The sequence below is a fragment of the Aspergillus bombycis genome, assembly GCF_001792695.1.
Source record: "Aspergillus bombycis strain NRRL26010 chromosome Unknown contig00071, whole genome shotgun sequence".
Lineage (NCBI taxonomy): Eukaryota > Fungi > Ascomycota > Eurotiomycetes > Eurotiales > Aspergillaceae > Aspergillus > Aspergillus bombycis.
Window position 1 is genome coordinate 120107 of NW_019170073.1, and position 14591 is coordinate 134697.

Consider the following 14591-nt stretch of genomic DNA (forward strand, 5'->3'; position numbering starts at 1 on the left):
CACTCTCCCAAGACCCCCCAGTTCTCTCCAATCCCGACCCCTCGATTCCGCTCATCTCTTGATTTCCGGCTGCCCATTCGCCCCTGCTCCCGAATCGACCCCGCTCTGGTGGGAAGACCAAAACTTAAGGAAGGGATATAGATGGCCGGAGACTGGTCCAGCCCTCGCAAGTCCTCTCCACTCGGACTCTCTTCCGCGCTCCCGTGGCGACATTTGGGCATTTAGTCTTTTTTCGGATCATTTCCCATTCTTCGGTGTCAATTGGAAGATGAGGGACAGACAGCTATAATATATAAAAAGGGAGGAGCTGGGTGGGATTGTGTTGAGATATCACAACTGGTCTATCTTGGCGCGTGAGCGGGATTTACTTGCGTGTAGTCTTCCACACTACCCAATCTATTTTCCTTTCCTGCAACAAATTTTTTTTTGTTTTGTTTTTTCCTTTTCACATTCCCTCTGGAAATCGTTTCCTACCCATGTTTTAATCCTTCTTTGTGAAAATTCCAATTCTGGGAGGTTTTCCTGGGTCTTACTCCCCTACTCTGCATTGAGTGATCGACCATACAGGGTGTCACGAATATTAGGAGGCTGGGTGGCTGGGCAACATGGATGCTGAGACCCAGGGCTTTATTCAATAGCAGGGAGATTGTGACAAAAAAAAGTTGCATGGCTACGGAGTTAACTAATTGCGACTTACCCCATAACCGGTGTCGGTCAGCGGTGACTCCCTTGGGCATCTTAGCAACTTGTTTTTCCTGCTGGTTTTGGTTCTGTGAGGTGGTTGTTGAAGTCCTTACCGTGACACGTTCCGGTGGTATCCTGTTTGGTCTCGATTGGTTGAGCATGTGAGGTCGGGATGGTAAGGGGCAAAAGGTGAGATTCGCGACATTCGATCGTTCCGATTGCGTGTGTACGTGACTTTTTGTTCCTCTCCCTTTTTTACTCTTTTCTCTTCTTGGGACCACCCCTGAAAAATTTGCCAGGGACTGAAACCTGCCCGGGGAAAGCAGACGCCAATGAAGCCGCAGAATTTCGGTTACGGATTGCCATAGAGTTATAATCATGGCATTAGACATCAATGTGTGATCTGGAAAGGAAAAAGAAAAATGGGGGGGAAGGATGAACAGAGACAGAAGCAGGGAGTTCATTCGAGATCGATCATGTATTTCGGAATTCCACGATAGCTTCAACTCACATCTACCCGGAAGCAAAAACTTGAGATTACCGAGGTGGCATGGTACGACATGGAATGATACCCTGAAAGTCATTGGGGGACAGTGTGAAGTGAGAGTGCAGGGTCTTCTTCGTGCCGCTGAACATACAACGAGAAAAAGCAATGAGTGCCCAGGAACAGAACTGAAACCATCACAGAAAGCTGCCTTTTCATGGCCTTCAATTGTCCTCGTTCCTGTGAAAATCTCTGACACAATGAAGCAGGTCGGCAGCTAAACGGCGACAAGCGTACTAAACGCCGCCGAATGTGGGAAGCTCCAGGGCAAACGGGCCGGGGTGGACCGTGAACTCGCTGAGCGCAACACGCCCACAACGTGACCGGAAGCGATAAGTGAGCTAATGGAGCCTTGGGAATTGTCAGGACCCCTTAAGAGAATGGGGCAATTTGATGTTTTTTGATTTATTTGGTTTCAAGAGGCGCAGCCCTCCGTGGAGGGCCCCAGGAAAGGCAGTATTAAAGAGAGGGAAAAAAAATGAAAGTTAAAAGGGAAAGCGAAGGATGAAGATCATCTCACAAACAGCCATGCTGACAGACTAATCCAAACGGCTTGGCACTCATTCCCTCATACATGGTGAAATCCGGCAAAAGCAAGCACCAGTCATACTTCTATTATGGTGACATCCACCAGGTCGTCCGACGGTCTTACTGGCCTCCGATTTCCCGTGGCTCTAATGCAAGTCTCGTCATGGCTTTGCCGTTGTTGCCTTACCAGTTAGGCCGCTGTCCTCGACCCGTTGCCAACCTGTCCGAGCACAATGAAGATCCAGAACTTACGCAAGGGAAATGAAGCAGGAACAGAGCTTTCGACCCTCAGAGCAGCCCGACCGGATGGCAGGGTGACACAGCGACCCAACGTACCATCAATGAGCCGGTGATTGGGTCAATTCGCTTGGGATCCTCATCCCCATTTTCTCTCCCAAGATCTACGGTCTCTCCCTTTTTGTCTTCCATTTGTTCCCTTTTATACGAAGAAAAGAAAACAAAAACAAAAAACAACACTCCTACTTCTCATCCTTTTTGTCCGTCAAGACTTGATCACATGAAGCCGATATTTAAAAACTCCACCATCAACGACGGAAGTCTCGCCATAGCCACTCAGAAACAACGACTGAGTCTCACCAGCCCTCTCTGGCTTGCATCAGCCTAGTGATGCAAGATGTTCGACATCCGTCTGTGCAGTAGAGTTGACGGTATGCCTTGGTCTAATCGTGGGTGGGTGATGCATCGGGGATTAGGGTCTCTGACCGTGTCGAACTATGGGCCTTTTCCGTAGCGTCGATTGTGCCCAACGACCAACCGTTCTGTGCTAGGATTTAAACCAGTGAGGAGAAAAAAGGTACGTTGCCTCTTCTCACTAAGAACTCAATACGGTGCCCGCTGGTTTCCAATGATCACCCAACTCGACCCTCCAAAGATGTTCGTGGGATGCAGCGAATGTGGGGTTTTCGCCTATCGCTCGTTTGCTTACCTTCGCTCACCGCCACTAAAATTACAAGTCGTTCAATGGTTTCTCATCAACCAACCGGCTTTTTGACTCGTTGGGCCTCGAGCCCAATTTCGGTCCCTTGGTCACCTTCCTTGGCCCGGTTTGGCCTTTTCTAGAACCCAACAAGATTGGACCCGGACTATTCAACAATAGGTCCTCCTGTGGACCGGCCATCCATGCTTATGCCTAACATGAAGCCTGGGGAAGCATTCGCTTTGAGTCGCTCAAGGAGCCGTCGTGTCGTCATCCGTCCTTGGGCCCTTTGATGCTCCCCATCAGCATCGATCCGGTCTTCACTCGGGTGTGGGAGAACTTGGCCTTTCCTCGTGTCATCACTTTCGCTCCTTGCTCGCTACGCCGTCATATTAAGGTCGCCAAGACTAGCCCTCGCTTCGATTCTCAGGTCCTATTTTATCCTTCTTCGTCCCGTTGTCATTCCTATTCAGTCCTGCTGGTTTGCATCGTCATATGCCAACACCGTCCTGATCAGCCGCATCAGTCTCCTTATTCCCAATTTGGGATGACAACATTGACAACAGCACATTTTCAACTAATCCTGAACAGCTTGTTGACCCCGGTCGTACAAAAAAAAAGGCAGTCTGAAGGAGGCACCTGACATGGAACGCATGGAGAATCTTATACTATCGCCAATAACGACGATCCTCCGACTATCCGACTACAATGCGCCGATTACATCACCGTCTCCTGCACTCTCAACTGCTCCAAAGCAGTCAATAGGCCTATTCTCGTTTATCCTTCTAATTGTTTGTCCTGTCACCTGAACTCTGTGTAGTTACACAGGCAAGGGATACATACGTTACTCATGCCCGGGACTTCTTTTTTTCTTTTTCTTTTTTCTTTTTCTTTTTTCTTTTTCTTTTTTCTTTTTCTTTTTTCTTTTTCTTTTTTCTTTTTCTTCTTTTTCCTCATCTTGTTAGATTCTCTCACCACACGATCCATCGGCCACATGGCGATGACGTCCAGAAAGCAAGGGACTATCGAACTAACTAATCACGGTGCAGGGCGCAGCTCATCTGACATGTATCATCTTGTCTACCTCGGTAGATAGTATATAATGCTCGGTCTACTGGCGGATACTCCCAGATATGCATATCTGCTTCAATCAGAGATCAAACCTAAAATATATATGTAGGTGGTGTGACCATCTTCTGGACCTGAGTCACACGCTACTAAATTTTACCAAGCATGAAAACAGATACAGAGAATTGGTCTGATGTAATGGAATTAAAGTATATCATATATATGCTGTCATCTGATCAATGACCATCCAAGTCCTGAAGCAGAGTGACAATTCCCTTTCATATCCAAACGGCCCTCAGCCCATGCTAGAACAGGTATCTCAATCCGTGTATGAATTATCTACTAAGAAGGCAAAGGAACAGAAAACATTGGGAAAGGGTAGAGAAAAGTAGGGGTGGGGAACGCTCTGTTATCTGCACATGCAATTCCAGAAGTTAAATATCATGCTCATAATATGGTATCGGGAAGAGAAAATAAGAAAGTAAGAAACAAAAGCAAGATAATGGCGGTTTGCAAGAGAAGAAAAGGTAAAGACGATTGAGAATTGCTCAACGAAACCGATAACAGACGCCACGCCACGAACGAGGTCGATGGTCCAAAGAACAACAAACCTATAATTCCGACCCCCGTAATGCTGAAAGGTATCAATCAAACCTGAATGCTCAATGCAGATGCGTAGTGGAAACCCGCAGGTGAAAAAAGAGAAGCGGACAATGAAATAGACTCGAAAACCAAAATTCACGACTCGAAAACATCCAAAGACGCCTTTCCGTCCGACGGCTTGTACCAAGCCAAAACCCCAGCCCAAAATTGAGAAAAAGTGGAACGAATAGCAGGTACATCAGGGCACGATCATAGCAGCCGGGAGGTCATGTACTTTTCCATTTGGCGCATTAGCTGAAGGCCAAACCAGGCCAACAAAAAAGCGCCTGGAACAGGCCCTCCGTTGACCGCACAGGATGACTGCAGGAATACAAAGGCCATCTTAATCCTCGCGGTGATTATCCCTCCTGAGACGGTCTCGAAGTAGAAGGAGAGGTCGGCTAGGATCGAGTAGTCCCATCATCATCTTGCCCAGTTCGTTATGTTTGATGGGTTTTGTGACATAGTCGTTGAAGCCAGCGCGTGCAGCGTCTTCAATTTGGTCTGTCATTGCATTGGCAGACAGAGCCATAATGGGTATTTGAGGGTAATGATTCTTTAGTTCCCAGCCACGAATATCACGGCAAGTTTCGTATCCGTTTTTCATTGGCATTTGGATATCACACTGCGTAAAATGTTAGTCACAAGACTAGCAACGCAGGGAGAGCAGCCTTACTATTATAAGGGAGTAGTATCCCGGCTCCTTGGAGAATACCATTTCCGTGCACTCTTGACCATTTGACGCGGTTTCGGCCATAACCTTAATCTTGTCCAGATATTTCAACATGACCTATGTTGCGTTAGCGCGGGCGAAATCAGTTTAAAAACGCTGGAGTAGAAACAAAAGAACGTACCATGCGGTTTGTTTCGTCGTCTTCAACGAGCAATATCCGGTATCCCTTGTTCCCAATAACCTCCTTCACCATCTTAGACATGGTTTTAAAATTATTGTTGATTTCTCGGGCCATGTCCTGATTTCTATCCTTGCTGAGGTCTCGCCTGTTATCGGGGTCAAAGATGGCCGAGAATGCTGAAGGCTTGACCGGCTTCGGCACAGTATAAACATGTCTACCGCTAGCAGACAGCTCCTTGATCTTTGAATTAATCTGTCGCTTCTGGTATAGGTCGGAAATAATAACAAGAGTGGGCGCAGATGCTGAATCACGGTCTAAGACATATTGAATTACGTCTTGGACGTCTTCCACGCTAGGTAGATTCAGTACTAGGTGCGTGATCTTAGCACTAGACTCATTCATTGAGTCCTTCCAATCTTCGACATCAGGCAAGGATGTAAATGCAAAAGGTATCTCATGAGGCACCACCTGTTCAATATGTTGCTTGATAGCTTTGCGCGTGTTATCCAGGGGACATAGAATGAGAATTGAGTAAGGGTCCTGCGAGACCGGGGCATCTGAGCCTGCATCTACAGGTGCCGGTGTATTCGATAAAGACAGCTCCCGAGAGGCTGATGAGGATGGCCGAACTACAGTGCGTATGGTATCGCTGCTCGAATAAGCCGTAGTATTCGGGCGAGCCTGCGACGAAGCATCCGTATTACTGAGTTTTGCGGTGTCAACCTTGGTGAGCGGGTCCACGGCATAAAGCTCGGGGGTTGGTAGAGCTGAAGAAACCGAAGATCGCTCTGAGAAGCTATTGGAAGCAAACCGAGCCGAAGGATCAGAGCTACTTGGAGGCTGGGAAAGCGGCGAGTCAAGTACGGATGAGATATCGGTATCGAGCCCCTTTGAATCTATAGAATCCCTGGACGAAAAAAGCATCTTCTGCAGGGAACCAGGTTTGGGTTGCATCCCAAGACCCTCGGACATGCTAGACGACTGTCGAACGAGGCGCGGTTCATCAGGCGACGGTGGCGGAGGTGCGTCAACCTTCACGTAAAACGAAAACTTGGCGCCTTGACCTTCTTTACTGCTGGGCGTCAACCTGCCGCCATGCATTTCGACGAGTTGCTTGGATAAGAAGAGCCCAAGACCGCTACCAGCATGTTGTTGGGAGCCATTTTGTCCTAATTGGCTGAACCGCTGCATCAGACGCTCGGCATCTCTTGCACTGAAACCCTTCCCTGTATCAACAACGTCAAAGTTCAACAGTAATTCTGTCTCCTTGGAAAGGGTCGCGGCGCCATGATCGATGGAGCAGCGTATGTGGATTTCACCTTGAGAGGTGAATTTGACTGCATTGCCAACAAGGTTTATTAAGACCTGCCGAATTCTGAACCTGTCACCAATGACCATTGGAGGAACATCAACATCCATCAGATAGTTGATTTCGAGGCCCTTGTCGATGGCTCTGGAAGAAACAGTGTCAATCACATCTTCGATTACCGACCGCACATGGAACCATGAGTTAACTAGCGACATTTTCCCTGCTTCAACCCTGGAAACATCTAGAATATTATCGACCAATTCACGAAGGTTAGTGGAGCTGTTCTGAATTGTGTCCAGCATTCGCCTCTGGTCCGTGTCGAGATGAGTATCTAAGATGAAAGGAATGGTACCAAGTATTCCATTTAGCGGCGTCCGTATTTCATGAGACATGTTGCTGAAGAACTTAGTCTTCGATTCCATTTGATTGTTCAATTGCTGCATTGCCTTGTTGAGCTCCCGCTCCAGGTTCTTGCGGTCGTTGATATCGGTACAGGTTCCGTACCACGAAGCCTCTCCGCTACCGAAACTGCTCGTCTCGACGCGCACCAGGCGAACAAGGTGCCACCTAAAGTCTGCTCCTTTGGAGCGAAGGCGAATTTCCGTGGAATAGAAAACACGTCCATTTTCATCTTTTTGGACAGAAGCTACACCACGTCTCACGAGTTCTTCTAGTGCAGGTGTAACTCCATTGGCAAGATGGCGTTCTTGGAGGGTTGGATCTAATGCTGACACTGTGCTTTCCTTTTGGAACTCAGAGAGATATACAGAAAGTACGCCACATTTCTCCAAGTCGTCGGGATGGAGGTGTTTCGCAAATCCAAAGTTGAGCGCTTCTCCAAGTTTCTGGCCTGTATATAAATGCCATTGTTCGTTTACAAATATGAGACCACGATACTCAGTGGCTTCAAACACAATCTGCGGGATGGAGTTCGAAAACGCTCTGTACTTCGCATCGATTGCAAATTTCTCTCTCTCCTGAGCTGCTTTGAGCTCTGCAATATGCTGCTCATGGATATCAAGAAACGAGCCAATCCAATATAGCACCTCACCTGTGGAAGATAGTAGGGGGTTGGCTCGGAAGATAAACCAACGGTACGCGGACTCGTCATTGAAACGCTTCACGCGCACTCGTTCAGTGAACTGTGACCCCGTCCGTAAGGCGTTTGCCCACTCTTGTGACACATGCTCACGTTCGCTGTTGTGGATATTTTGCCAAGGGTCCCTTAACTTTTGCTCCTGGGGTTGACTCCTTCTGTACGCGTCAAATTTGGAGTTTGTCCAAATGACTTCGCCGCTTTGAGGCTTTGCGAGAAAGATATGTAGTGGAACGGAGTTTAGCATCAGCTGTGCTACAGTATCGGTGAATGGACGTGGTAACTCGCGTGGCAGTTGGGCGTAAAAAGAGTTTGCGGAAGGGTGACGAGACGAGGTTTGCGTCGGGGATATGACTGGCGGTGCGCGGAATTCCTGGGATGGGGATGCCTGAGCTGCAGTTGGGTCTTGAGCCGTGGCGCCATCTTCATCCGTTGGAAGCTTCCCCAACAATCTCCCAGGAGAAGTAGGTGTGGAAGTTGTCGCGTTCGGCCGAGGCTTGGACAGTCGATTCCGATGATGAGTCAACGCATCACGGAGGCCCTTAAGCTGTTGGACATTGAAGTAGCTGTCCACAGCATCAGTTCCAATTTTAGTAGGAAATCCTGGCGATTCGCCCAGGACTGACGGGACACCTGCCCCGATACTACCCAAGTCAAGACCAGGGGTACTGATTCCAGATGGACTGGGTCTGGTCGAGTTTGACCTTTCGTCGGGACTAGATAGGCTAGCACGAGCCTCCAGAGAACCGTCATCGGCTATGGTATAATTGACATGTCCACTAAGACCAGCTACCAGCTCTAACTCACTGCTTTCATCTGAAAACGTTCCCCCCAGGCCAAGAAGATGCCCGTAGCGTGGGGCCTCAAGACGAGATGCGAATTGTCGCTCGAGCTGGCTGTAGTGCTGGGCTAAGCAAAATGAAGTTGTCAGATGTGGGATAAGACAAGCAAGTGACTGTCGCAAATTCGCAGGGTAAGGTATAATAGGCGACAAGATTGAAATGACAGCCACCGGAAATCTCAAAGTGTACGGAGATGTTGGCTTCGATCGGCCAGCATGTAAAAGAGGTATGTGAATTACAGACTTCGCTAGGTCGACACCGATAGCTTCCAGAGGGTTCAGATTCGAGTAATCATGTTGCGGGGGATGTTTCGCAAATGCACCTTCATCGACGGTGTGGCTAGAAAAGAAGGGGTTCTGCTCTGCATGGGCACGGGGTGCTGGAGAAGGAGCAGGGGACTGTGACCAGGGGGACGGAGGAACTTGTTCATATTCATCATAGAACTCCATCAACGGGACTCTTGTCGCATGCAAGCCTGATGCAGCGGGGTTAGAGGCAGACCTAGACCGAATTGCACGCTCTTTATTCGACGGCCGGATAGGCTCTGCCGTGGGAGTAACTTGCACCACGTCCTCCGGCGTTGGAATGTCACCATCAGATTGCTTTGCTGCAGCATTCTCGGAATACTCTCTAGTTAGAACGACAGGCCCTGTGCGCCCGAACAATTTCACAACACCGGTCCTCTTTATAAGCGGATCTGTTTCAACTTCCAAGGGTCTGGACGTGGGGAAGACAACCTGTCGATGATTATATTGGGCAGGACTGATCGGGTCAAAGGACTGAGTAAAGGGCCCAGTGTGCGCCTGGTAGGGTGTGGCCGAGGCCTGACTTTGAGCTATTCCTGCACCATCTGGGTTTTTGTCGGAGATCTGTACGCGCTTGCTCTCATTTTTCACTTTTTGCTCTTGCGGTGAGGTTTCCGAATCTTGCCATGCTGATAATTTCCGCTCCTTACCAAACCCTGCAAACGAGTGTCTTGCCAGAAGCGAGGGTCGTTTTAGAAGTTTGGCAGCCCCCGACCCATTCGCCAAGCTTTCCGTAATAGACTCTTCTTTCCTCTTCTCCGGGTTTGCATCCCCTTTGGTAGATGCATCGCCCGTTCCAGTTGCCTCGTTGTGGGACTGCTGGTTCTGTGGAGGCTCCCGTTCATAACCTTCTATATTCCGATCGAAAACTGCCTTCTGGCCCCACGGCACATTTTCAAGATCCGTCGCATCTCCAGGTATGGCTAGCGATGCTCTCTCAGCGCCATAGTTTTCCTGTAAGATGTGCACAACGTTGGCCCACCATGCGTCAAGACCAGGATCGGCATTAAGCTGCAACGTAAGGTCATACAGATTGGGGGTAGAATAAGTCGGGTCCTCAGCCACGGGTTTGTATTGAGGTGGGAGGAAAACGCTATGGGATGTAGGGGTCTTCACTGAGGTCGGTTGTCTTTCGTCTGCCAGTTGTGAGGACGTCTTGTGGACTTTGAGTTTTTCAGCCGGAAGCGTCAGCTTGAATGGGTTATGGTTGTGTGTGGGATCTTGCGTCGACCTTGGAGCTGATTGATGCTGCATTCTGGGGAAAGGGTACGATGGGTCTGTCCGGGCATATTCTCGGGCGTTGAATCACCGGCTCGTATCGTGCCTCCGGAGCCGGTCGAGTCGGAATAGGAGGCTGAAGGCATGGCGTCTGCTGGGAGCGGTGCGATCCTCGGGGAAGATACATTTGAAAGGCGCCTTTTCCTCGACGATTCGTAACTCGAGGAGACGGGGTCTGCTTGCGACGGGGTAACTTCCCGAGTGGCTGAGGTGTTCTGGGTCTGGGATTGTTGCATCTGTTGGTATACAAGCAACTCCTCCATCTGTCTCCGTAATTCCTTGAGGGTTTGTAGGCTTCGTCCTTGATCCTCTTGGTGCCCTTTCCCTGAGTCTGAACTCTCCTTCGTGGATGGTGATGCACAATATGGGGTCGCAGTCTGTTCATGTAAAGCAGAAGGTGATTGAGAGTTAGCCTTCCATATGTTATCCTCTATGGGCACGTTTGCGTCCGCTGTGCATCCAACGTTTCTACTGGAAACCAGATCGGATGTTGACTGAAGGGGGCCACGAAGGTGAGGATGAGGTGCGGCGACAGGCGAAGGGGCCTCGGCCGGCGATGGAAGCGGAGTTGTCCTCATACTATGAACTTCCCCCATCCTATACACCCTCCACCGCCGGTCAGATAATCAATTCTCCTGGGCGAATCCAACTCCACAGGAGCCAAATGAGGCACTCATCTCTCGGACGAAACGGTCCGCGGATCAGGTGAAGGAAGACCGGAGAATAAAGGACGAGATTAGACCAGGGAGAGAAGAAGGGAACACGAAAGAACGTAGGAAGGACGCGGAGAAGGGAAAAAGTGAAGTTCGTTAAACGCACGGAAAGAAAAAGGGCAAAAAGGGGTGGGCCTTAAGAAAATAGAAAATCAAAAACTTATAGGGTATACCTCGACCGGGTGAAAAGAACAAATTCTGGGGAAATAAGGAAAGAGAGAGGGACAAGAGGGAATGATGTGTAAGAAAGGGAAAAATGGTTAGAAAAGAAAAAAAAAATAAAAAAAAAAAAAAAAAGGGAAAATCGAAGACAAAAAAAAGAGTGGTTCAAGAAAGTTGACTAAAGCGGTGTATAACGGTGGTGGTGAGGTAGGTACTGAATTGAGAGGAAGGTTCGACTGATCTGACCTTTCCTAAAAGCACTGGAGCAGGTTCTGCTGTTTGACCCGGTGGATCGTCGATTTGTGCTGAAGGGTGTGGAAATGGTCCGTCTCCCGGGGGGGTCCAACCTATGACGTAGCCAAGCCCTGACGGGTTCTTGCAAAACCGCGGTACTGTCGTGAGGCCCTGGAACGTTCGAAAGGGTGGGAGGGTATTACAGTAGGAGGCAAGAGGTAGGTGACCAGGGAAATGTTAATCGAAACAATATGAAAAATGATAATAATAACAATATTAAAAGAGAAATTCTGGGGCGGGGGTTCAAGAAGAGAGACAAACACTATTGTACACCAGTAAGAACTTGGCCGGTCAGGGAAAGTGAGTGTGTGCTAGAAGAGAGGGAAATGGATGGGCCAAAATCAAACCCGGAAGGGAAGTAGAATAGTCCGCTATGAAGAGGGATGGATGACTGGGGAAGCCAAAGGGAGGTGAGAGCCTACCCAGCTTACCTATGGGGACAATCTCAGGTCACCTGAATGCTATCTGAGAGAGGGGGTGGAAGAGGTTCAGAACGTATGTATGCATCTAATAGTGGGTTTTTTTTTTTTTAATAAAAATAGATAGATAAAATATGTCTCTCCTGCAATGATTCAAATTTCACTATACCCAATACTTACAGAATACTACCTACTTGCCTAATAAAATAGTGTAAGTATACCTACGTACAATGTGGTATGTACATACATACTGTATTGTAATATTGTCGTGGGTATAGGAAATATAAAGAACTCCCTACAATATGGTACCGTAACTATAATAATAATAACACTTAATGCCCCATCCTTCCAACCAATTCACATAGCTCTCAATAGTAGATATAGAGGATTTATCTTCCTTTTGAACTTTTCCCCCCCTAATGTGTTGTTTTTAGTCTAGTCTCCTCATTTTACCTAATATACGTGAAAAAGCTCCTCCGCCCCTCCCGTCACCTTTATGTCCAGTTTGAGGAACATGTATCATGGGAAGTTATGGCCCCGTGCTTATAATCATACCACGCACTTGGTACTAACACTTGTACAAAAATACGGAGCACTCTGTAATGTTGTATATTATTAATAATGTGAGCATGGAGGTGGAGAGGTTGGCAACCGATAACTTCCCGCAAGGTCACCATAGGGTTTGTTAGGCGGGACTTGAATCGTGGTATGTACGGCGTGCAGAGTGCGTCCGTAACCTTTCGGTCTTTACGCTTTCATGTCTACTGCGCAGTATCTCAAAATAACTGACTCAATTCTTTCCAATGATCCGATATCATGACTGTACTATACATCAAAAGTTGAGTAAGACTACAATCGAGTCGAAGCGTCAGAGAAATGCACAGCGCAGAATAAGGGGGCTAGGTAAAAAGCACAAAAGTAAAATAAAATAAAAGAGAAAAAAAAATTGATAAAGTCAAAGGGAAAGGCTTTCATTTCCCCGGGCTGCAAGACGTCAAGGGTCATCGTTTATGATTGTGTGGCGCTCTCCGACTCCAGAGACTCGGGTACAGCAATCAATAAGTGGTTAGTCTGTTTTTAAAATTATCCAACGTCGGGTATTTCATACCATGTACTCCGTATTCCATGTATTTTTGTCAGGGATAAAGTATCCAAGGCATGACCTCAATACCATATGGTATTTTAGTCGACTGGCAGTGAGGTTACTTTCTATAGCTCGCTTGTACTGGGAATATCCAGTAGCTAATTAAGGTTGTGAATCGACGCTGACTAATAGTGCTTTTGCAGGCTCAATTTCAATACATGAGCCTACCTTTGCCACGCTGACAACAACTTCCGGGGGAGGTGATGTACATGAAGCAATACAGAGTAGAACTACTTGTCATAGATACTGTCATCCGATTCAGGTCACAGTGCTGGTGCTTAAGTGGTATTGTTGTGGCTCTCAAATTCCCCTCTTGAACATCCTATTCCAAGCTGGCTCATTTCACCAATCAGTGCACAGTTCTTACCCGCCCAACGCTAAGCATGGGGTACAGGAGGGAGTGCAGATGGCTTAAATTGTAAATGAGAGCATCCACTGTCGTCATCGATTCCAGCAGTACCCTATGGGCTTCAACTTAATAGCCCATAGTACTCCGTACCTGAAATGTATCCATAACAACCAATACCTAGCCCTACCCAGCTACTCAGATGTTATTCTGAACGAGTCATGGTCTGTACCGATCGATATATCTTTGTTAAGATGTGGGACGAATTCCATGGATCCCGTCCTATCCTGCCTAAGCCACTCATTTTTGGGCTGCACCACGTAGCCTACCTTGCCCCTGATTTCTTTTTTTAAATTTCTTCCACACTTCGTAGATATATTGGACAATGCTACTACGATCCAGTACTGGGAGACGGAGCCATGCTATTTGGGAAAGGAAAGTCTATACTCAAACCATTTTAACCGTTTTTCTCGAAGCAGATTTAGTGTTCTAGCTTGCTTTCCTAATCGAGGCAGTCGGCCGAAATTTATTGAAATCCCTTCGGCTGTGCTGTTCTGTCGATCCTCTGGACATTTCGGGCATACTTCCGCTCCGGCCTTTCCTCGCTCAACTGTCTGCTTCAGAAGGTATATACGGAGTACAATACATTCGAGTACGTAGCGATATCTCTCAATTGTTTGATCTCTTCCCCAACCCGTTCTGATGTGGCATGGAGTGAATTTTGTAGCTGTTTCTCTCTCCTTTAATACTTAGCATTTTGGTTTTTGTTTACTGATTGCTCCTGTCCGTCCATCATTGGCAAATTCACTTCAAAAACTTATGTAGGAATAATACAGTTTATTTGTCTCATCTATATACAGAGTACGGCTCAATGTTATCTGGGAGATATAGGTTTCCACATTTATAAATATCTTTGCTACGTAATTATCCCCGGCAGAGTTAATTTGTCTGATGTGATATTAGTAGTATCCACAACCCGGGATTATGATTGCTTTTTTTTTTTTTTTTTTTTCTTTTTGAAAGATAGGCATCAGGTATAGAATTCCAACACCAGCGACAGTTATTCTTTGAAGCCGTGTTAGAGAATAGTTTGAGACACATCACACGATTGGTTCCTTCACCTGATTAGTGAGCATTCTCCTTGCGGTCAAGAATGTTTGTTTATACTGCGGGCGGTCTTCCCGGAAGATATAAATATACCACGACGGGTTTAAATTCTGTTACCTGAAAAGGGATGGATGTGAAAGCACCGCACGAAGTCTTTATTGGAGTGGAAGGATTGACAGCTGCCGTAGATGCACCAGCCAAAGTTCAACGATAGAACTTTAGGCAGTCTATAGTTCATTGCTCAAACCCTGTAGCGTCCCATAGCATGTGGCTGATCGCCGGCTTTTCCTCGTGATGCCCTCTGAAAGATGACTAAGAC

The 14591-nt window shown here is 47.5% G+C and overlaps 1 protein-coding gene across 1 annotated transcript; it reads right to left on the minus strand.

Annotated features, from left to right (window-relative positions):
* Nucleotides 1–4746: 4746 nt before the first annotated feature.
* On the minus strand, nt 4747–10665 carry pkhB (putative sensor histidine kinase/response regulator; the record flags this gene model as incomplete). Its single annotated transcript, XM_022534792.1, has 4 exons — nt 4747–5028; nt 5080–5193; nt 5258–9972; nt 10041–10665. The coding sequence occupies 4 exons, from the start codon at nt 10663–10665 to the stop codon at nt 4747–4749; spliced, it is 5736 nt and encodes a 1911-aa protein (XP_022387100.1).
* Nucleotides 10666–14591: the final 3926 nt, after the last annotated feature.